Below are 20,929 nucleotides of genomic sequence, written 5' to 3'. Positions count from 1 at the left end.
TTTAGCCGGGAAAAGACCAAGGCCATGGCCGTCGGACAGCACCAACACCTTCAACCACTCACTCTACACCAACATGACATAGAGTACATTGACAGCTTCACATATCTTGGGAGTAACATCTCAAATACAGGTGGTGTGGAGAAAGACGTCAACAGTAGACTTGGTAAAGCTGCGGGAGTGTTCCAACGCCTCCGCAACATCTGGTCATCGAAAGCCATCACTACGACCACCAAGCTACGCCTCTATATGTCAGTGGTTATCCCAACAGCGATTTACGCCTGTGAGACATGGATGAAGACAGCCAACATTACCAACAAGTTAGATGTCTTTCATCGGCGTTGCCTGAGATCCATCCTGAGGATCTCATGGAGAGACCACATCACCAACGAGGAGGTGATGAAGAGGGCAGGAGTGGCTGAACTGTCAGACATTGTCTCTGAAAGGAGAAGGAAAATGATCGGCCACGTACTCCGGCTGCCAAGAGAGAGACCGGCAAGTGTGGCCATGGACTGGATGCCGGAGGGTGGAAAGAGGAAGAGAGGTAGGCCAAAGAAGACGTGGAGACAGACTGCCAAAGAAGACCTCAGTGAGATGGGTGTCAGCTGGCATGGAGCAAGAAAGGTCGCCAGTGACCGGAACAAATGGAGGAGGCTCGTCGCCCGATGTTCCAAATAGGAGCGGGCGGAACTAACTAACTAACTAACTAACAAACGAACCAGAACGACTTGTTGTGGAGAGCAGAGGGAGGTTCCACTGAATACCGCCTCAACGTCAGATACGTGGCGTTTAACGTGGCTGAGTTCAAAGACTGTCCTCCCAAAAAGTTCCAATTATGGAGGTGGCCATCCGGGATGAATACCTGCGACAAAATCAGTGATGGTTTTCCTCAGTTGACTGGTGTTCGTAAGAGGGAGCGCATCACTCCTTCGGACTCGGCATGGGACTGGCGTTTTATTGTTTGTCGTTGAGCGACTTGGCTTTGCTCCATGTACAGCACGTCGGAGAGAGTGGCGCTTGTTTTAGAAATACAGCTCAGCGGAGAAATATCAGCATGACACGCTATGCAACGCGTCCCCTTTTCGCAAGCCACGTCCGTCCTGTTGTTGGGCCCGGGCGTAATCCCGAGAGTATCGTTTGGCTTCTCGGGTGTCAGTTTACGAAAGAACTTAAAGAGTAGTTTTGTGTTTGAACACGGTCCGGTGCGCTGGAAGACGCGGCTTTAGCGGGATTTCACGGTTGTTTGTGCGGCCTATTGCTCGCGCTCGCCTCAAAGGAAGCGCGAGACGGCGCTGGCTTTATTGCGCTTGAAAAAGGCTTTGCCGTCATTTGTGCGAGACCATCAAAGCCGAACCGGTCAAGTGAGTGGTTAACACGCTTGTCCAAGCACGAGGTCCGCCCGCGTGGCCCGAATGCGCCAAACGCAACCTCCGCGCGCCGTGTAAAAAAGTGCCTTTCAAAAGAGAAGGCAAAAGGGCAAATGCGTCCCGTCGCCGAAGCAACACTTGCGGCCGCAAGCGCCGCCGATGCCGTTCTTGGTTTGAAGCCAAACTTGGTCACGACGGCCCAAACGTTCACTTTCAATTTCAGACGGAATCGTTTTGTTTTGGGCGTGTTTGCTTGATTTTTGAGTCACGTCATGCACTTTGCGTTGCAGCTGGTGTGCAAAAAGCACTCTCCCAATCAAGTTTGACGGCGTGATCGGAATGAGCGTTGTTATCGGATGTTGTTCGACGACAGAGTCCAATTCCAGCTTGGGTCATTGTCTCACTTCAAAACAAAGCAACCCCCCCTCCACCTCCCCAACTTTATTGTGACAGCAAAGCTCTGCCCGAAGGAAAAAAAGCAACTAAAAAGCCCTGGTCAGGTTTCGCGTCTCCCCCATCCAGGTTAAATGTTGTCATTGTACACAGTTGAGGGACCCCTCCCTTCAACATCCCTCCTACTCTCGATCGCATCGCCGGATCGCCACACGTTTTCCATTTGGGCCTGCGTTCGCGTTCCCGAATAGATCCGCGTGGGCGATATATCCTTGTTTCCCAACATCGGGGCTGGAGGCCCGATTGCCGAGGTAAGATGCTCGCTCCTCCGGGTCAGCATTTGCCAACTGGATTTTGTGAAATAGAACGATGGGATGTTCATCGAGTCGCCATGGGGCTTTGTGATTTCATCCGCATTGGGGGCGCGTGACCACCAAGGCCGCAGGGGACGGCACACTAAACTTGTTTCTTTCTCCGCGAAGATGCGTCGCTCCCTGATTGCGCTGTGCCTGAATGTGATCATCAACCACGGTGAGTGAATTTCATCATCGTTTCAGGGTCAACAATCGACAAAATCGACTGTGATCGGATTTTGGCTTTTCTCGTCCAACGAATGCAATTTGCAATGGCTTCTTCTGAAGTGGCCCTTATTTAGAAATGAGATGAGCCTCATCGTACGCGCGCTTTCTATTGACGGTGTGCACGGTGTTGAGTTTTTTTCTTGAGAGGACTGTCACCAGAGGGTCATTGTATTTTTCCATCCCCCCCCGCCCCAATCAGCTGCTACAAGCGCAGATAGCTGGTGCTACACGGGCTGCGGTGAGTAAGTTGTGACCGAGTGTCGAAAAGGGGCAACGGCGAACGGCTTTGAACGTTATCCCGGCCGCCCCCTTCTGAACAGAGCGCACGCCCGACCACTGGCAAGATCTGGACGGCTCTTTCTGCGGCGGTCAAAGGCAGTCCCCCGTCAACATCCTGAGCGGCCACGTCGAGAGGGACGCGACGCTCGGCAGCTTCTCTTTTGTGAACTTCTCGTCTCGGAATGCCTTCAAGGCAGTCGTCAACACCGGACATACAGGTACAATCGGAGCTCCGCTGACGTCGCCCCTTTCAATCGGTCACCGGTTCCTTCCGCAAGTGATGCGTCTCGCCTTCCGCTTCTTTTGCTCAGCCAAATTCTTACTGAAGGACAATGAGGTGGAACTGAGCGGGGGTGGACTCAACGGCACCTATTCCACCATCCAACTCCATTTCCACTGGGGCGACACCGAGCACCATCCCGGCTCAGAGCACACCGTCGACGGCCACAGACACTCAATGGAGGTGCCCTCTGCGTGCGTGGCTCCTCGTTTAAATGACATCCAATTGGCTTCAAAAACATCCAAAGGGTCACTCCAGATTTTTCTTTGTGTGTGTGTGTGTGTTTGGAGTTAGTTTTTCATTCTTTTTTGGGGGGTTTTCCCCCCTAACTATGCTTCAAATCAGTTGAGTCTTTTTTCGTTTTCTTTTGGAATACACGGTGTTTCTTCTTGTCCTGTGCAAGATTCATTGAATCGATTGATCGACGGACTGTACGCGTGAGTGTATATAATAGCTATCTAATATGTGGGCGCTACGCCGCGTCTGCCGCACTGACGAGTTCATTCACGTTGTCAAATGAAACGCATTTCATCATAAATCAACACCCCCCCACTCCCCGGCCCCGAATTGGATCTCCGTCTCAAACGGTCACTCCCCAACTTGCAAATGCTGCCGAACAACATTGACCAGTGAAATGCGGTCCAGCAACTCTCTCTCAAGGGAGGTCCTTTTGAAGGAATTTAAAGCGCTTTTGCCGATGGCGCGACTTTGGAGCGAAAATGATCCTTTTTCCCCTCCCAGATGCACATTGTGAGTCTGAAGAAAGGTCTGTCAGTGGCGCAAGCCCTGCAAGATTCAGCCGGCATCGCCGTTCTTGGCTTCTTCATCGGGGTTTGTGCAGCTAAGCAGCAATTTTCCCAAAAGCCTCCCGACTCACTCAACTTGCTGATGATGACTGTCCCTCCTAGGCGACCGAAGATGAAAACTTGTCAAATCCTTGGAGTGCCTTGACCTCTTACCTTCTGAAAAACACAGGTGCGGCAAGTGGCTTGAAAGAAAGAAAGAAAGAACCAAACTTGTACGGGTTATTATGTTTGCAAGGTGTCAATCATTTGACCCTACCGTGGCCATCGTGAGGCGCTGCACATTTTTCGAAAAGCCGTCACTGGGATTGAAGTTCGGCCCTTTGCCGTCGCAGCAAATTCATCTGAAAGCATTTTCAAAAGCCAACCTGTGAAGTTGATATCTCCCGAAAGAATTTGGAAGACGCACAACGTTCTTGAAATGCAGACGAGCGATCAAGCAAAACGCCTCGATTCGATTTGTATCGCTTCTATTGGACTGTCCCGATGTGAGCTGTTCTTCGTATGCATTGGCAACCAAGTTCAAGCGCTGAAAATAACTTGAGAGCAACCCAAGTAACTCCCTTGGGCGCTTCAGTTGTCGTATGACTCAATCAGTTCCTCATTATGCCACCACAAGATAAGTGTTTGGCTGTTTTGCTTTGAGACGGTATCGAGTGAAAACACTTTGACGAGATACATTTGAGAGCGGCCGTCATGCTTTGTTGCAGAAAGAAGCGTGCCGGTCGGCACGGGCTGCGCCGCCGAATCGCACCCAAAGCTCTTGAAAGACTCTTTTTAACCGATATTGCCAGATCAAAACAAAAGAAGAATTTGATCGAGGAGCGTTGTCGTGGCAACCTGACGTCGGGGTATTTTGCCTTTCCCCACAGGCACCGAAGTCAACGTGACGCACGCCATCTCCATCGACGACCTCATCGGGGATGTGAATCTGACCAAATACTTCCGCTACATGGGCTCGCTGACCACGCCCTCCTGCCATCAAGTGGTAGCCTGGACGGTATTTCAGGAGCCTATCGGCGTGAATAAAATTCTGGTGAGTCGGGAAGACTGACAAGTCGGGCTCCGAATGAGTATCCCGCTCATGGCGGGCCACCGGCAAGATTTGAACGTGGCCTCATTTCCACGGGCCTTCTTTCAAGTATCGGAACTCGTGCCGCTCACCGACATGAACGTTCGCAGTTGCCTGCAATTTTGAAAGTGGCTCGAGAGCTCGCATCAAAATTGCAGCGCTGGCAAGAAACGACGGCACGTTCGCCGCGGCTGCGACGCCTTCTCGAACGGGGGCGTCGGTCCGACGCTAAGCCGGACGGCTTTGAAGTCTGACTATTTTGGAATAATCACTCAGTGGAAAATCCAAAAGATGGTCCGCGTAGCTTTTTCAAAACAAATGTTACACTAATTTCGCGATGTGTCAATTGTCTCGGGGTGATTAAAGCGAGTAAAATGCTCTTGCACAAAAACCGACCTGGCAGATGTCATTTCATCTTGGCTCCATTCCAGTTTTTGCAGTGTCCTGCACTTTCATTTGCACGCGAATGCTGATCGCCGTGCGTCATTCCCAGCAGGTACAACCTCTCTTATTTTGGGCATTGACACAAGTTGGTGATAAGCCAGAGGCCGCGTTGCGCTTGTCTCGCTATCGCAGCTCAATGACAACTTGTGTCAACAACTGCAACTTTTGACCTTTGTGGGAGTTTCTCTCGTCTGTTTTACCTGTTAGAGGAATTTGAAAAACTCAAGTGGAATCTCCCAATTGTCTTTTCCGAAAAACAAAATTGATGGCGAAGGTAGCGTAAGCTGGGAAGGGGCAAAATTGGGCCACGTAGGAAGACTAGCCCAGATTTGACCTCGGAAGCCGTGACTGTGCAGATTTTGCGCTTTTCACAGGCGTCGCGATGCCGCCTCGAGAGAATTCTCCAAATATTTTGCACGCACAGGTGCTGAGTTCATGTCACCTTTCGACAATGCTTCAGAACCATCTCGGTGGATCGACTCCGTGTGAAGATGCGGGTAAAAACAAAAAGATAAGATCCTCGTGCCATCCGTGTCATCCTCTGATGGCGACAGCCGTCCTCACACGTGTATGGGGGGGGGGGGGGGGGCATACACGTGTGAAGCCTCTGTAGCGGTCGAGTCAATGGCTAAACTATCGCGCACGCCCAAGCACCCGATTCTTCACGTAGGTTTCCCTCTCGTTCGCCAAAGTCAACGGCGAACGTGTGAGTGACACGCGGCTCGATGGATGGTGACGGCTGTTGTGCGATGCTGACGCCAATTCCCTTTCCATTTGTTCCTCCCGATCTGCTTTCAGCTCCAACAGTTTCCGCTCAAGACGGGCCTCACCGATGTCTACCGCCCGGCGCAAGACCTCCACGGACGCCAAGTATTTTCTTCCGCCGCTCTTCTTCTACCGCCCAGTGAGTTGGAACGCGGAAGATAAAATGACATTTCAACGCGGCGCTTCCCAACCTCTTTGCTAATGTTTTCCCAAGAGCAGAAGGCTTTAGAAGGGCGTGTCAAATCTCCCAAGACATTGACTTTCGCTTCACGGGGCCTTGAACTTGGTCGCGCTCCCTTCGGAGAGAGCGTTTCTGATATTTCAGCGTTTCCCAACCTTTCGCGAGACAATGCTTCAAGTTTACATTCATCAAAGAGCTGAATGCGTTGCCCTGCTTTCTCCTTCCTCAGGTCACGTTTGGTGCTACGACGACAACTGCGGTAAGACGTCATCAAAGTCGCCCGAATCTGCGTGTGCCGAGCGCAGGATGGTTATTTAGCCCAAGTGGGAAGGCTCATCACCCCCCCCCCCCCATGTCCCCAGAGTTCAGTCCTTCCAAGTGGCACCTTCTGCCCAACTCGCAATGCGACGGCGAGCGCCAGTCGCCGGTCAACATCGAAGCAAAGAAAGCCGTGAAGGACGAGCGCCTCGACGGCTTCGCCTTCACCAAGTTTGACGACAAACATGTCGTCGAGTACATCACAAATACAGGCCATACAGGTTGCAAAATGCTCCTCCCACTCATCTGAAACTTGTGAGGATGGTTTGGAAGTGCGAAAAGTAATTGGCGACATTACGGGAAGAAAAAAAAAACATCTGCCTCGACAAGAATCAGAATTTATTGAGGTTTAATGGTTGTGGTTGTCCTGTCACACCTATTGCCGTTGCTCTCGTCATGTTCTTTTTTTTTTTTTTTTCGTGGAAAGCACGCTATCAATCTTGATGAGCGTTCACTCGTCGTCCGTAACATTAGGTGCGGTTGTATTTGCTTGCAAATGAATGCTATCCCCCCAATGCAATGATACACTCATCAACATGTTGCCCACAGAAACGGATGAAGCCGGACATAACCAAACATTTCTTTCCGTAACGCTCGTACAAAGTAAGACGAGCAAAATAAAGGCGTGCATCTCTTCGCAAAAGACCACTGCATGAGGTTCTCGCGTCCACCGTTTTAAAATGCAACGATTCGATTCAGCGCCGCGACGATTCCGCTCCACGTGCTACGGCTGTCGCTTTTGTCATGTTCATTCGCAATGTTGTAACAATGCGTGTCGTTTCCCTTTTCAGTCAAGTTGGTACTGAAGGAGGGGGCGATGGAGGTGTCCGGCGGAGGCCTGGGTCACGTCTACTCCGCTCTCCAGTTCCACTTCCACTGGGGTTCCTCAACCCCCAACTCGGAAGGCTCCGAGCACACGCTCGATTCCAAAAGATTCCCCATGGAGGTGCTTCGAAATCTCATCCCAAACGTTGACTGACATTTGTTGTTTTCTGACAGCTCTCTCTCTCTTTTTTTTTGGAAGGTGCACATAGTGAACAAGAGGAAGGATTTAACTCTGGAGGAGGCGGTAAACACCACAACTGGCCTGGCGGTGTTGGGATTCTTTATTGAGGTAACGCGTGACGATCGGAAGGGGGCGGGACAATCACACAAAAGCGAGCACACCCCACTTGACCCCAAGTGAAACTTTCCAAATTCTGATCAGTTATTTTCCCACCATATTTTTTTTGCTCAAGTGCTATTTTCCTTCTATACATTGCAAAGGTTTTGGTTGTGTCCCCCCCCCCCCCATTTTTGGGGGGTACTTATTCATTGTATGCTACAGAATCAGTTACGTGCATTTTCTTTCTAGGCTGCAACAATTCCCAAAAGTCGGGATGCTGCTGAGCAACATGAAGATGTGAGTCCAGAAAAAAAAATGTTTCTCCGCCATACTGCAAGCCACTGAATTGTTCAAATAATGTTGATGTCTCGGATTAAAAAACCCCCCCAACAATTTTCAATATAGTCCCATGACTCCTCTGATGAGTCGGTGACCGGCTCCTGGAAAACACTGAGCAGCTACCTGGCAGAGATACAAAGCATCGGTGCGTACAACTATTTCCTTGTATTTGGGTGCGTGTGTGTGTGTGTGTGTGTGGCCTCTGAGTAAAAACGTCTTTGTACGACTTTACATCTTTGTACTCCCGACGCAAAATGATTTTCCGTCCTCTCGGGAAATGGAAAAGGAACGGACGAGACCGAAGCGCCTGTTTTTTGCCGCGATACAGGCTCCCGGGTGGAGGTGACGGAGGAGCTGTCTCTCGCCGGGCTCCTCGGCGACGTGGACCTGGCCTCTTACTACCGCTACAACGGCTCCTTAACCACCCCCTCCTGCAACCAAGCGGTGATCTGGAGCGTCTTTAAAGATTCGGTTAAGGTGGAACGCAGCCTGGTAAGATCGTCACGAAGGGAGTGCATGTGGGCGTGAGTGCGAGATGTGACTCGGAAACAATTGGCCCAATTATCGGATTAAAAATGATGCCTGCCTTCCAGCGCGCGTGTTGATCAAATATGTCAAATAATTCTCCGTCGCCGGTCCGAAAAGTTTTTGAAAAAGATTTGGAAGGGGCAGCAAGTGAAATTCTCGGACGCAAAAACCGCCCGCTGACGGCAAAGCTCCGTCCGTGGGCCGTTGGGCAAAGTGCGAGCGGGCATATTTTGTAGCTCCTCTCAGGTCTGACGGGTAAGTCGAGTCGCTTCTGCCCCACGTGAAGCCTTCCAAAGCAACGCCTCCAAAGTAATTGCAAAATATGTGCAGTACGGACAAGTGCTAATGTACTCCGACCGGCTCCTACGACCGACGTTCCCTCGCAAGCGCCTGCCGACCTGCTATCGAACGGCCGAGTATGTGCCTGAGCTACACGCGAAGGCGAATCCAAAACATTCGCGACGCATTCCGCGGTCCAAAGAGCCGATTTGGCCCATTGCAAAAGGCCGTCCTCGCAAGTGACAAACTTGGGTCCAAAATGGCAAACGCTTTGTTCTTCCCGCAACGCCCGGCGGAAGCTCGTGTTGGACTCAATCCAACCGATGAAGTCGGAGACCGCGTTTGCCTTGACCACCCCCCCCCGTCTCTCTCTCTCGCTGTCTGTCACGCCCGCCTCCAGCTGACCATGTTCCCGAACCGCAGCGGCTTTGGCGACGTCTTCCGGCCCCCGCAGAGTCTTCGCGGCAGGGAAATTTACACCACGGCGACGGGCGGCGCCCTCGCACCCGCAGTCTTCTTTCTGACGCTGGTCCAACTCTGTGGCTTTCTCCTGTGATCGCAAACTCCCGTGTACTTCCCCCACGTAGAGTATCGCGAGGGTCTTCGCGGCTCGCGGCAGTCAGCGTCAGGATAGCGGGTGAATTATCGGGACCGTTTGCGCACTCGATCGGTCGATCGCATCAAGACCTGCGATTGTTACGGATGCTGACAAATCTTCCGCGGGTGTGATGGGCCACGATTCATAAAATCGTATGCAATGATTGAAATATAGTGCAGGGTAGGGCAACGTTTCAGATACTTTTCATTTGGTCACCTTTCTCTTTGACTTGCACCGCTTCCAAGATGCGTTCTCGGCCCGATCAGATTTCAGCCTTGCCGCGCCAGTGTCGTCTGCTCGGGGCCTTCGGAATCAATATTCATGCACAACGTCGCTTAAAAATGGCTCAAGTCAGCAAACAAATTCTTTCTAGCTCGCTTCTGATTGTGCTGCCCCAACTCCCCGGTAAACCGCCTTCTTTTTCATCCAGGGTGAATCTCTCCACATGCATTTTATTTGTCGCTAAGCTAAAAAATGAGCATGATCGCCAAACCAGCAGCTGTAGTTGGAGTAAAACTAAAATTCAAATCCAATCTAACTTTCTTTATTGAGTTGGAAAGGATTTATTCAGCGATCTTTTTGAAATGGGAATGTTTTTTAGGTGCCCACCGATGGCAAAATATCTCTCTCTCTAATAATCGTGTGCGGTTGGTAGATGAGCTGGACAAATCAAAGCAAATGACTGTTGAATGAATAAAATGGATAAAATAAAGGTTCCGTTCTCAAAAAGCGACGGTGCTTCAATTGTCTTCCAATTCCCAAACGGGCCAAACGGATTACGTTTCAAAGTCCCTCGCAGAGGACGAGGGCTAAGAAGATTCGATTCGAATGGAGACACCATTGTTGCCAATTGTGAGGATCGGCACTTTCGACATCATGGTTGGCATCTCGCTAAGCTATACGGTAGTTTATTTTCTCCCACGGTTGTTTTCAAGTGCTCTATAAATACAGCTGAGATGAGAAGGACTTGTCATGACGTACGCCTGAGCCAACTCGGTCACCGCTGATTGCTTTGACTCGGCGCTTTGAATCTTAATGACAATGTCGGACTCCCAAAACCCGACTGCAGACCTTCTTTTGCAACGCACGCGGCCTTTAGTTTCCTTGCGCGGTAAGACAAAAGGCGCTAGCTCGTGTGCAGAAGAAAACCGCTTACGGGAGTTCTTGTATCGTGTGAGAAGTGTGGGGGGGCGGGGCTGTTCCCGGAGCCTCAGGCCGACTACACGGCCTTCAGGCGGACTACACCCTGAACTGGTCGCCAGTCAGTCGCAGGCCACGTGTAGAGGCAAGAAGCATTCCCGCCCGTATCCGCACCATCACTCAGTGGGCAGTCAGGTGAGTGGACCGCTACACCATCGGAGAGGTCTGTTGTTGCTGTTGTTCCAAGTGATCTCAATAACCTCTTTTATGTAAATGACGGGAAGAAAAGTATGATAATAATCTGCTTTTGTGGTACATCTCTTTTTTTTTTGTTCACCTAACAAACGACAGGTTGGCTTCCTAATCTATCACATTTGAACAGCGACATTGAAAGCAGACCGCAGATGTGTATCTCTTGCTCAGGAATCTGCATGTGATGTCAAGCCAGAAAAGAATGCGCTGGTATCGAAGACAAACTTGTGGGACGGGCTTGGTGGTGGAGAGATGATAATAGAGACTGGCACGCCACGCGTATAAAATGCGAGGAAGGAATGATGAATGGCACAAGTCTTCTGCTGCGCGCACACGGTTTCCTTCAATGTGAGACACAACTACCGTCAAGGGGGCGGGGGGCACTATTACGCTATGTCGCGTGTCGCCGTTTGTTCACTTCATTTGATTGTTTTGAAGATGAGGTGGCTCGTCGTTGCCTTTGCTGCTTGCGGCTTCGTGGCGGATGTCTACTGTGCCGACGACACAATTGGTAAGAATTTCTTGACCTTTTTGCAGTCCTCTTCGGTCCGAACACATCTCCGCGATTGAATGGTTGCATTCAAGGCAACAAAGTTCATTCACTTCAAGAGTTGTCTCTTTTGCTGCTGTGTAAATTGGCTTTCCCCGCACTAAACGGCAACAAACAAATACGACGTCATGTTCTGTCATCATCACACAAATGCAACTTTTAGCACCAGAGAGAAGGAACCGCCGGCGACACCTACGTTCCATGACCGAGTCGCTAACTTAAGTCTGTCTATTTCCTTTTCACCTTTGGACCAGCTTGGTGTTACCACCTCCCATCGTGCAGTAAGTAGCCAGCGTTATCTCCGCTGATCTTTGCTTTGTCATTGCTCTTCGGTGGGAACCCTCAACCTCTCGTTTCTCCTCACAGATTACCCCCAATGGCCAACAATTTCCGCGGAATTTTGCAACGGGAGCAGACAATCGCCCATTAATATTGTGACCTCGGCGGTCACAGTCAATGAAAGCCTGAATGATTTCGCCTTCACAAACTTCGGCAATACGAACATGCTGGACAATATCACCAACACTGGCAAAACTGGTGAGGACCTGACCCTCATTTCCGTCTTAAATTGGAATATTGCCTCCACAAAATGGTAACATTTCATTCCCGAAGGTCGATTTTCTTTCTTTCGTCTTTTTTTCCCTCTCTCTCTCTCTCAGCAGGATGTGTGTTTGATTTTTTTTGGGGGGGGGGGGGGGGGGAATCAGATTCCAGCCTTTGCGCTGTCCGTGTTGATTGATGTAACTTAAACTGCATTAGCACCGGGCCACTTTGTGTCATATTTCAAATTGACATCGGCATTTGACAGCCCTCTGATTGACTGCCTAGAGCAAAACTGGTTACAGCCAACTTCAGTGAAACACGCCTGTTGCTTTCTGCACAAATACGCCGGTGCCTGAGAAAATATACTTAATTCTTAATGGTTTTTTTTTGAGACAAGTCAAACCAAATGAAAACATTTACTCCTCGTGCATTAAACCTAAATAAATAAATACATATCCGAGCCTTTCAGTCCGCAAGCTTCACGCTAACGTATCAATGTTGTGGCGCGCTTTAAAGCAGGGATTGATCGTAAGCGCTGCAGCAACACATGTAGATCGACAATATACAGTGTCGGTACTAAGACAGATGGTCGTTAGCCTCTGTCTTGAAAAACCTATATTAGTGCCGTACTGATAAGCTGAGAGTAGTAGAGACGTCTCCATGAGCACAATTGTATGATGCCTCCAGTTGGCCAAGGTGGAGGGAGCAGCCCGATGGCCGTACAATTGATGGAGCATGACAAAAACGGTTTCATTCTTTTTATTCATTCTTGAAATATGCCATTACTGTTACATTGCGTTATTTGGGGGGGGGGGTAAGGGGGCAGTGTGATAGTCGTGGCATTAACTGGTGGATTGAGCTGAGCGGCCTCCCAGACGATGGGCTGCCAGCCTTTGACCCGTTTCCTCCCCCGCTGCCTTTCAGTGAAAGTGAACTTCAAATCAGGGGTGCAGGTTTCCGGCGGAGGTCTCTCCGAGACCTACGACAGCCTGCAGTTCCACTTGCACTGGGGCAACCGCAGCAACGTACCTGGCTCCGAGCACACCGTGAATGGAGTCCGCTACCCCATGGAGGTGAGCTGGACATTTTTTGCCGCACACGTCTCCAACCACGCATGCGTGTCAAGTTTTGACTCCGCCCGCAGTTGCACATTGTCAACATCAAGTCCAGCTTCAACGGGAACACGACCCCAGCCGTCAATGACCCCATGGGAGTCGCCGCTCTCGGCTTCTTCATCGAGGTGAGATATTGTCATGCGTTTACGACGGTGTCCTCGAGATTCCATTTGATGTCAAACGAAACCAAAACACGTACGCCGCAGGTACTGCCAAACACGACGGGCCAGCCTGCCAGCTGGAAGACGCTCACCAACCACCTGCAGAACATCACGTTGGGTGGTAAGGCGATGCCCGACCCCAACTTGATGACGTTCTGGGTGTTCCCTGTCCAATGAGCGACATTTGTCTTCAGGTGACATTGTCAATATGATGCAAGGACTCTCCCTGAATGATTTGCTGGATGGAGTGGATCGCAGCCAATATTATCGCTATCTGGGCTCGCTCACGACACCCAAGTGCTTCGAAGCCGTGGTCTGGACTGTGTTTAAGGACTCCATTAAAGTCAGCGAAGACTTGGTGAGCTTTGCGGGATGAGCGAGAGAGAGAAAACCCATTCCTCCAAGCTGCAAACTTGCCAATGCCTGCCTTCCTCCCTAGATCGACATGTTCAGCACAATGCTGCGTATCGGAAACCAAACATCGGAAATCATGGTCAACGTCTTCAGGGGCGTCCAGACCGCACAGCCCGTCACCACTCGTTTGTCCAATTCGGGCTCCGGCGGATCCAGCGGCGCCATCGGCTCTTGCGTGTCCCTGGGCCTGCTGGCTGTCAGCTTGTTCCTGGGGAGCAGTTGCTAACCCGGTTGTGAAACCAGTTTGCCAAAGTGGCCTGCCAAAGTGGCCTGCCTTCGCCGGCGCGTAATCATCCCCGGCTGTTTTGGTTTGTTTTTTCTGCCCCTACCCCAATATGTGCGAGTAACCGAATCGACGGTAATGAATGAATGCAACATTCTGTCTTGTAAATTCTGCATTTTTTGATGCGGGGTGTGTGTGTGTGTGTGTGTGTACGCACGCATACACACACACACACACACACAATGTATAATTTAAGCTTTTTAACGGCAGCTGCCACCGAGACCTAACCTACTATTTATGATCTTAAGTCGATGTGAATGTGTTCTCTGATGCAGGAATACCGGAAATCATGAAGGTTAATAAAAACTTGATGAAGGAGCCAGCTGTTCGCTCGGAGGTCCCATTGCGATGTTGACTGCAACTTTTTGTTTTTCTGTCAGGTTGATCGTATGTCAACCGTCCATTAAAAAATGGTGCGCTCATATTTTGTGAGAAAAGAAAAAAAAAGACGACCGGTGTGTTTTTGGGTTGATCGCACAGAAAAGGGTGTTTTTGTTGTGGATTTGTTTCTGAAATGAAGGCTTGAACTGCAGCGAGCTCCTCCCGTCCCACAAAGTCATTTAGGGATGGGAGGAGCCGGCCCACGCTGTTTCGGTTGTCATCTAGTTCCTCTTTCGTAAAGTCCTTAATGTGCTCGTTCGGGCTTACCATATTATTCGGGGCGGTGCTCCTACCCACCCTGCGATTAAGGAAGCGTCCCTTGCCAATATCCCGCACTGATGACACGCGATAAATTCTTTGGTTGGTTGTAACCGAAGATGTTACTCAATAAAGCGCAATTTAAAACTTGTTCCATACACTTTAAAGACAACATTTGCATACCGGGATGACTTCCCAAAACAATCGCTGAACAAGAAAACATGGCTCAGTTTCGATTGGCAATGTCGCAGGGGTTCTTTGTTTGTTTGTTTGTTTTCAACGACGCTGTGTATGCAAACTATACAGGTGCTAATACTTTTATGGTAGATCATTAGGACAAATATAAAGTCAATGTCTAAAATAGTTGAACATTGTGAGGATTCACGCAAATATGGAGCGCACACACACACACACACACACACACACACACGGCAAACCGCGGAAAAACTCAACTTGCTATTTTATCCACCAATTCCCTCACGGCCAGTAAAAGAGACACCAGGAGGTAGTTGCTGGCGAGAGATGAAGACGCGTCTGTGAGGTCGCAGCGGCATCGGCGTGGGTCGTCGGGATTGGCCGGAGCCGAGGTGGACGGCGGAACGGGACAACGGAGCCAGTCCACGCCGATGGATTTTGGCTCCACCGCGTCTTGGTTCATGCCTCCGCTCTTGAGCACCCAATAGTGGTTGTCCTTAAAGAAATGGGCGTCGCCTAAAGAGAAAGAAGAAGCCCCGTGATTGCCCTCGCAAAACTGGATGCGTGGAGGTAAAAGCGCTTCCGGGAAACGAGGCCCCATATCAATGCGTAAGTTCACCACACAAAGTCCGACATTGTCTTCACAATGATATCTTTCTTCGATGCGGCCTCACTTGTCTAAACATGATGAATGTTGCCCGCAGCAAAATCCACCTGCTGGGAGTCATCCGGGACCATTTTGAGATGAGAGCGTCCTCTGCCGCCGACTGAAAATGACATCACAGTGCCTCGGGGCTCATCGTCACGTGACGGAACCCGGCAAAGAGGTGAGCCGCCATCGCTCGTTGCCCGAGCCCGTCCGCCACTGCGTTGTCGTTTTCAGTCGACAGCAGGGGGCGGTATGATGTCAAAATGGCCGCCCCCGCCCGAGATGAATCAAAACAGGCGGATTTTGCCGCTTGACTCACGTTCCACAGACGCAAGATTAATCCGATGAGTACCACATCCGGACGAGCGAGGCCGCATCGTGAGTTGAACGGTACCTTCGCCCCAGCTGATGATGTCATCCATGCGGGAGGGAACTCCGGTCCAAAGGCCGTTGTCACGCGGATAGCCCGGCTCCGGCCGCGGGGTCCCGCGCTGGCCTTTTCGACTCTCGTCGAACCTCCAGAACTCGCCCTGGCTGAACAGGTAGGTCTTGCCGTTATGGGCCCAGATGAAGGCGGCGTCCACTCTGTCCACGAGCGCGCCGCTCTTCCTCTTCATCCCCCATTCAGAGAGCGGGCGAGGATAGCCGCTCATGGCCACCGTGTCCTTGAAGACCCAGTACTGAGATCCTGTTGGAGGGTAGACTACGAGTCAAGGATGTGCCTCAAGCCATCGACGCCTGCTGCCCATTCACAAAGGCGGGAAGAAGTACAAGTGGAATTTTGGCCCCGGCCCTCATCTTCAATTCTGGCCAGGTTTCTCACCGACAAAGAAGATGATGCCGCTGTCGCTCTTGCGCTCATACACGGCGTCGATCTTATTCGTCCGCGGAGGAAATCCCATCCAAAAGTTTTGGATCTGAGCTGGATTAAGCGACACCAGGGAGCCGTCTCGCGTGGTCCTCCAGAAATGAGCACCTTTTCTCAGAAGACCACAGATGCAGCGTTAGAAGTCGGACGTGGGCGTCACGTTGGAGAGTTTTTTTTTCCTTTACCTTTAAAGAAGAAGACTTCCCCTCTGATGTTTGCCACAGCGTCAAATCCCCCGTGACAACGGTCGTGGACGGAAGGGTCGGACCTGGGAGAGGAGAGGCCAAAACCAGCTGCTCAGCTTGCCGTGTTGCATTGGGAGGAGTTTGAAAGACATCCGCAAGAGGGCGCCACATGAGCCTTTTTCTCCATCACTCAAAGAATTGAGTGCGACTCCATCCATCCATCCATCCATCCATCCATCCATCTCTCTATCTTTCCCAAATGCAAAGCAGTAGTTTGTACGTCGGTGTAGGCGAACTCACGGCTTTGTCGGTTTGGTCGGAGGAGGGCTGGGCAAACGAGGGAGGTTGGGGTCAACACCTCCTGGTTGTTGCCCCCCCTTGCTGCCTGTAAAAAGAACAAGGCGTTATCACACAGGATGCGGACGCCTCGTCATGTCAAAAGCAAATGCTGTCAATGTCTGCGCTTTGTACGTTTCCGGAGTTTCACTTGAACAGTTTCCAACATATTCGCGGGATGTGTTTTCTGCAACCACGAAGTCATGAAAGGAACACACCGCGTGAGCAAATAATTGTAGCCGGTTCAGGACGACTTTTCCAAAGGGGGCCAGTGAATCATCGTGGGAAACCAAGACGAATGCCGAAAGTACAAAGAACGGCCGTGAACCGCGGACCGCCGCGGGCTGCCCGACACCTGCGACGCCCGCGGCAGCCCGTGCGCGTCTAGACTGGGCCTCTTCATCATTGGATGACTCAGCGGAACTCACTGGAGATCAGCATCCTCAAATCATGACATCGTCGAGAGAGAGATTTCTCTTTTCATCTTTTTTGGCTTTTTCTTTTCTAAGAGCAGTTGGCCTTGGTGACTCACCATAAAGCTGCTGAATGGCCAGTCTGTCATCCAGCGCCAGCCGGTAGTTGCGAATGTCTCCCACGGGACCCTGGTAATACGGCCTCATAATGGACGGGTCCGACGAGGAATGCGACAGGCCCAGTGCGTGGCCAAACTCGTGCACTGCCACCGTGAACAAGTCGGTGGTGCCGCTGCTCTCCCCTGCGGTTGGAATCGTACGGGACTTTGTCAACGTAGCGCTTTCACAACAGCTGCGGCTTAAACAAAGCGCCATGAAATGCTTTACGAGACCTGAGTTCACGGAATGAGAAGAAAAACGTCGTTTTGAACCTGGATTTCAAATCATTCACACTTTGGGGCTTGCTTCACTTTTGTTGACCCCTCATTGCGTTTGTGTGCAGCACAGCAGCGCAAGGCTGCTTCACCGTATTTGTTTTGAACTCCGGGCTGCACAAATTGACCCGAGTGTGCGGATCTCGGTGTTCTACCGGGTTCGTAGTTCATGAGACGTAATGCCTCGCATCTGAGAAGGCTTCGCGAGCTCATTCAAAACAATCCCCGGAATTTCTGCTGCATGTTGCGCAAAAAGCTGTCCTACAGTGAAGCGTGATATCGCCGTCCGCCACACCCGTACCTCCGTAGCTCCACCTCTCATGGTCATCAAAATGCGTGTCTCCGGACACGTCATCCCTGCCGGGAAAGAAGGCGTGGGCTAAGGTGCCCCCCGGCCCGTCAAAGGGGTAGCCGTCATCGTGCAGCAAGCTGTTGAAGGACACCCTGATGTCGCCGCCGCTCGGCGCGCTCCCGCCGCCGCCCGGCTGCTGGCGGAAAGTCAAAGGGGCCGCGTCACTCCAGGCTTTGAAGGCATGCGTCAGGATGCCGTCCACCGTGGTGGACGGCAGGCCGGGGGAGAGCGACGGCGACGGATAGCTGTGGACGCTGCAAAGGGGAAACTGACTGGTGAGTTCAGGTTCGGGGGCAAGTTGGACAGTGCCCCGCCAGGTCCGGCGGAGGGCATTGCGGTTTCATGCCCATGTAAAATTCAATTTCATCTCTCCGTTTGAAACAAAGGGCCGACGGCGACTTGCCTTCGGGGAGGAAGCCCACAGGCGGCGGACTCAGAAAAGGACTCCGAATGAGACTCGCTGACCGGTGAGCATTGATTTTGCAATTGAATTAACTGTAACACACCTCCACGTGAGATCGCTCTTGTGCCACTTAAGTCCTGACAGTGCGTATCTTCTTCTCCTCCTCCTCTTCTTCAACATGTCCTCACTCCCGACGATATCGGGAAGGGAGCATCGTGGCGTGGACATGAGCTTCAGCGTTTCTCCGTCTACAGGTTGGTAGGAAGGAACACAGCTGCGGGTACTGGCGTCGTAGCTTTCGTACATTTTGCAGGTCGCCCTTCCGCGCCAAAAGAACTTGAGTGCCGAACTTGTCGCGCGTGGTTATAGGGCGACTTAACAGCCAGCGTGCGCTCACGCGCGTTACGGCCGGTTGTGGCGGTGTGGAAAAGTCCCATGACGACCCGGTGGGTCACATGTTTTTTTTTTTAATCATGAAAATCATGAACCGGTGATGTCAATATTCGCATCGAGTGGGAAGTAGGATTGTTTTGCGTCCCATCCCGCATGAAGCGGCGTTGCGCCGAGGGACAGAAGCTAACAGGAAGTCAGAGGCCTGACGTGAGCAGCATTTTACCAAGCACGCCGGTTTCTCGCACGCCGCCGAATCTCTGCATGACCCGTATGGCCTTCTCGATGCCCTCCTTGGTCTGCAGCTTGCTCGTCCGGGGGTCGGGCGGAGGGAGGTAGCCATACCTGCTCAACCAGTCCTGAAGCGGGCAAAACCGAGAAGAGGCAGAAAAGAGGAACTTGCGGTGATACGTGGTTTCCTCCAAACATGATTAGCGCAGCAGAACATAGTTACATGGAAAAACAACAATATGTGATTCCGTCCTCGGCGCATGATTTCAACTTCCTTTCCCACATGTGATTGAACCATGTTCTCGGCACGGATTAATATCGCACGATCGTGTGCCTGTTGAGCGGGTTGTTGAATTGCTGTGGCGTTGGGCCGTCACCATAAGCGAAACGCCGGCCGAAATAAACTGATTTGGTGCGATGTGTTCATGAATCTCTGTCAAAACAGGAAAGATGTGCATCTCTTAGAAGCGATTTCGAAAGGAGCCCTTCCCCGCGCGGTTCCGCCACCAGCGTATAGTTGAGAGGAAGCCGTCAACCGCAAAGGCGTTGTTACAAATGACCCCTTTTCGACAATGCCACAATGTTCAGGGACATGATATTTGTTTCAGTTGTCAGATGCAGCGGTTTACAAGCTCTCTTTGTTGTGGGCAAAACAGTTTACCTTGAGGATACTTTGGTGACTTGATTTCACCAAAGTATCAGACGGACTTTGCACATGAATTCTGTCTATAAAAAAGAAGCGGCGGTATCATTGTACCAACGGAATTGATGGTACATCTCGGTCCCATTCACAAATTTGATCAAGACTCACCACTGCTCTGCTGTACTGCTCGGGCATTGCTGATGTGCACGCGGCCAAAGTCAAAACCATCCAAATCACTCCCATCACACTGGCTGCAATGCAAATAAACAAAGGAATAAATAAACATCCCACAAAAGCCAACAAAAAGCAAACAGACACGCTCACCCGCGTGGGGTCTCCTCTGAAGCTTCAGTCGGCTCTCCTGAGACTAGGATGGGCTAATCAATAAAGCGTCTCTCTCTCTCTCTCTCTCTCTCTCTCTCTCTCTCTCTCTTCCCCCCCACCCCTGTCTGACTCAAATTCATCTGGGCTGGGACAACCCAGCTCACGACCACAACACACTCCACCCAAGTTTTGATCATTCAGACTCATTAGAAACAGCTCTCAGCATGAAAGTACAAAACCGCTGCAAACTACAAGCAGAATGATAAAAACGTTGCTAATTATACGGCACTTCTCTGACAGTGCTCAGCATAAAAGGAATAAAACCTGACCAGAATAATAATCATATAGATGATTGTGATTTTGGTTGAAATACGCTTTTTGAAATGCAAAGCCCCGCAACACCTCTGCTGTGTCTTGTGCCAACCTAATCTGTCACAGTTCTTCTGTTGGCCGCCTGCAGTTCCACCAGTGGCCCGTTGGTGGTCTCAAGGTGTATGCAGCTGTGGACGGGATCCCATGAAGGGGAGCAAAGAAGAGCTCGCTTCGCACTGCGTTCAATCTTTTACCAAGAGGTATTCATATTGTAAAATTGCAACGTTTGTGAAGTTTGGACATAGCCGTGACAAAATATGCAATGTGACAGTTGTGTCGACTGACATCACTAAAATTATGCAGAATTTTCGAAAGCATTTTTTCACAATTATTTTCTCATGATGCTCCACTTAAAGTATTTTCTGTTGTAACATTGGGACTTGTGTTCTTCAAAACTACAATTTAGTTGAAAAAAAGAGCACCACCTCCTTCCTGCGTTTGTGTGGGGTTTTTTTTCTTACACGGGCAGGGAGACTGCGTATTTCCTTGTATTTTTAATTCATATTAGTGTCCCACTATTTCTGTCCATACATTGACTAAGCTAAATTGATGATGCTGCATGAAGTAGCACAGCTCAGGCCACTCACGTTCCCTTCTCAGAAGTCCATTACCGTATGCTAGTGTGCCCCAGCGCTGTGTTATCTTCCTCCATCCCCCCGCCTTCTTCCTCATCTTTAATTCCTCAGGGCCTCGTGTGAGTCATGCATA

General features: G+C 50.8%; 3 protein-coding genes across 4 annotated transcripts; 2 read left to right on the top strand and 1 right to left on the bottom strand.

Annotated features, from left to right (window-relative positions):
* Window positions 1-1,605: 1,605 nt before the first annotated feature.
* Window positions 1,606-10,062, top strand: LOC147189411 (uncharacterized). The gene is made up of 17 exons (XM_086138455.1): window positions 1,606-2,068; window positions 2,240-2,288; window positions 2,538-2,576; window positions 2,659-2,835; window positions 2,929-3,080; window positions 3,639-3,728; window positions 3,806-3,872; window positions 4,573-4,736; window positions 6,015-6,120; window positions 6,392-6,421; window positions 6,525-6,701; window positions 7,272-7,426; window positions 7,505-7,594; window positions 7,835-7,882; window positions 7,991-8,069; window positions 8,253-8,416; window positions 9,132-10,062. Exons 2-17 carry the CDS (start codon window positions 2,240-2,242, stop codon window positions 9,285-9,287), a joined length of 1,743 nt encoding a protein of 580 aa, XP_085994581.1. The 5' UTR covers window positions 1,606-2,068; the 3' UTR covers window positions 9,288-10,062.
* An 841-nt stretch (window positions 10,063-10,903) lies between these two features.
* On the top strand, window positions 10,904-14,105 carry LOC147189410 (carbonic anhydrase 4-like). Of its 2 annotated transcripts, XM_086138468.1 has the most exons (9): window positions 10,904-11,069; window positions 11,160-11,232; window positions 11,526-11,552; window positions 11,638-11,808; window positions 12,739-12,887; window positions 12,959-13,054; window positions 13,136-13,211; window positions 13,285-13,448; window positions 13,530-14,105. In XM_086138468.1, exons 1-9 carry the CDS (start codon window positions 11,028-11,030, stop codon window positions 13,728-13,730), a joined length of 999 nt encoding a protein of 332 aa, XP_085994594.1. In that variant the 5' UTR covers window positions 10,904-11,027; the 3' UTR covers window positions 13,731-14,105. The 2 variants fall into 2 exon arrangements, with proteins under 2 accessions (XP_085994594.1, XP_085994593.1); XM_086138467.1 differs by lacking the exon at window positions 10,904-11,069 and having other exon boundaries at window positions 11,076-11,232.
* Window positions 14,106-14,573: 468 nt separating this feature from the next.
* On the bottom strand, window positions 14,574-19,916 carry mmp25b (matrix metallopeptidase 25b). The gene is made up of 11 exons (XM_086138456.1): window positions 19,850-19,916; window positions 19,694-19,776; window positions 18,878-19,010; window positions 18,365-18,509; window positions 17,808-18,112; window positions 17,192-17,374; window positions 16,624-16,708; window positions 16,324-16,406; window positions 16,094-16,246; window positions 15,665-15,958; window positions 14,574-15,137 (listed from the first exon to the last, which is right to left on the bottom strand). Exons 2-11 carry the CDS (start codon window positions 19,766-19,768, stop codon window positions 14,875-14,877), a joined length of 1,719 nt encoding a protein of 572 aa, XP_085994582.1. The 5' UTR covers window positions 19,769-19,776; window positions 19,850-19,916; the 3' UTR covers window positions 14,574-14,874.
* Window positions 19,917-20,929: the final 1,013 nt, after the last annotated feature.

The sequence above is a fragment of the Hippocampus guttulatus genome, chromosome 19, assembly GCF_054856545.1.
Source record: "Hippocampus guttulatus isolate MCC_2025c chromosome 19, RoL_Hgut_1.0, whole genome shotgun sequence".
NCBI lineage: Eukaryota > Metazoa > Chordata > Actinopteri > Syngnathiformes > Syngnathidae > Hippocampus > Hippocampus guttulatus.
Note: the sequence above shows the minus strand (reverse complement) of the source record. Positions and strands in the feature narration are given on the sequence as shown.

Coding starts and splice junctions, on each gene's coding strand:
- LOC147189410 (XM_086138467.1), top strand. CDS start 11,115: ATGTCGCGTGTCGCCGTTTGTTCACTTCATTTGATTGTTTTGAAGATG. Junction 12,888..12,958: donor GAGTCCGCTACCCCATGGAG/GTGAGCTGGACA, acceptor CTCCGCCCGCAG/TTGCACATTGTCAACATCAA. Junction 13,055..13,135: donor CTCTCGGCTTCTTCATCGAG/GTGAGATATTGT, acceptor CGTACGCCGCAG/GTACTGCCAAACACGACGGG.
- mmp25b (XM_086138456.1), bottom strand. CDS start 19,768: ATGGGAGTGATTTGGATGGTTTTGACTTTGGCCGCGTGCACATCAGCA. Junction 16,407..16,623: donor CCGACCAAACCGACAAAGCC/GTGAGTTCGCCT, acceptor CTCCTCTCCCAG/GTCCGACCCTTCCGTCCACG. Junction 16,247..16,323: donor GGAAGTCTTCTTCTTTAAAG/GTAAAGGAAAAA, acceptor TTCTGAGAAAAG/GTGCTCATTTCTGGAGGACC.
- LOC147189411 (XM_086138455.1), top strand. CDS start 2,240: ATGCGTCGCTCCCTGATTGCGCTGTGCCTGAATGTGATCATCAACCAC. Junction 7,595..7,834: donor TGTTGGGATTCTTTATTGAG/GTAACGCGTGAC, acceptor TTTTCTTTCTAG/GCTGCAACAATTCCCAAAAG. Junction 8,417..9,131: donor TTAAGGTGGAACGCAGCCTG/GTAAGATCGTCA, acceptor GCCCGCCTCCAG/CTGACCATGTTCCCGAACCG.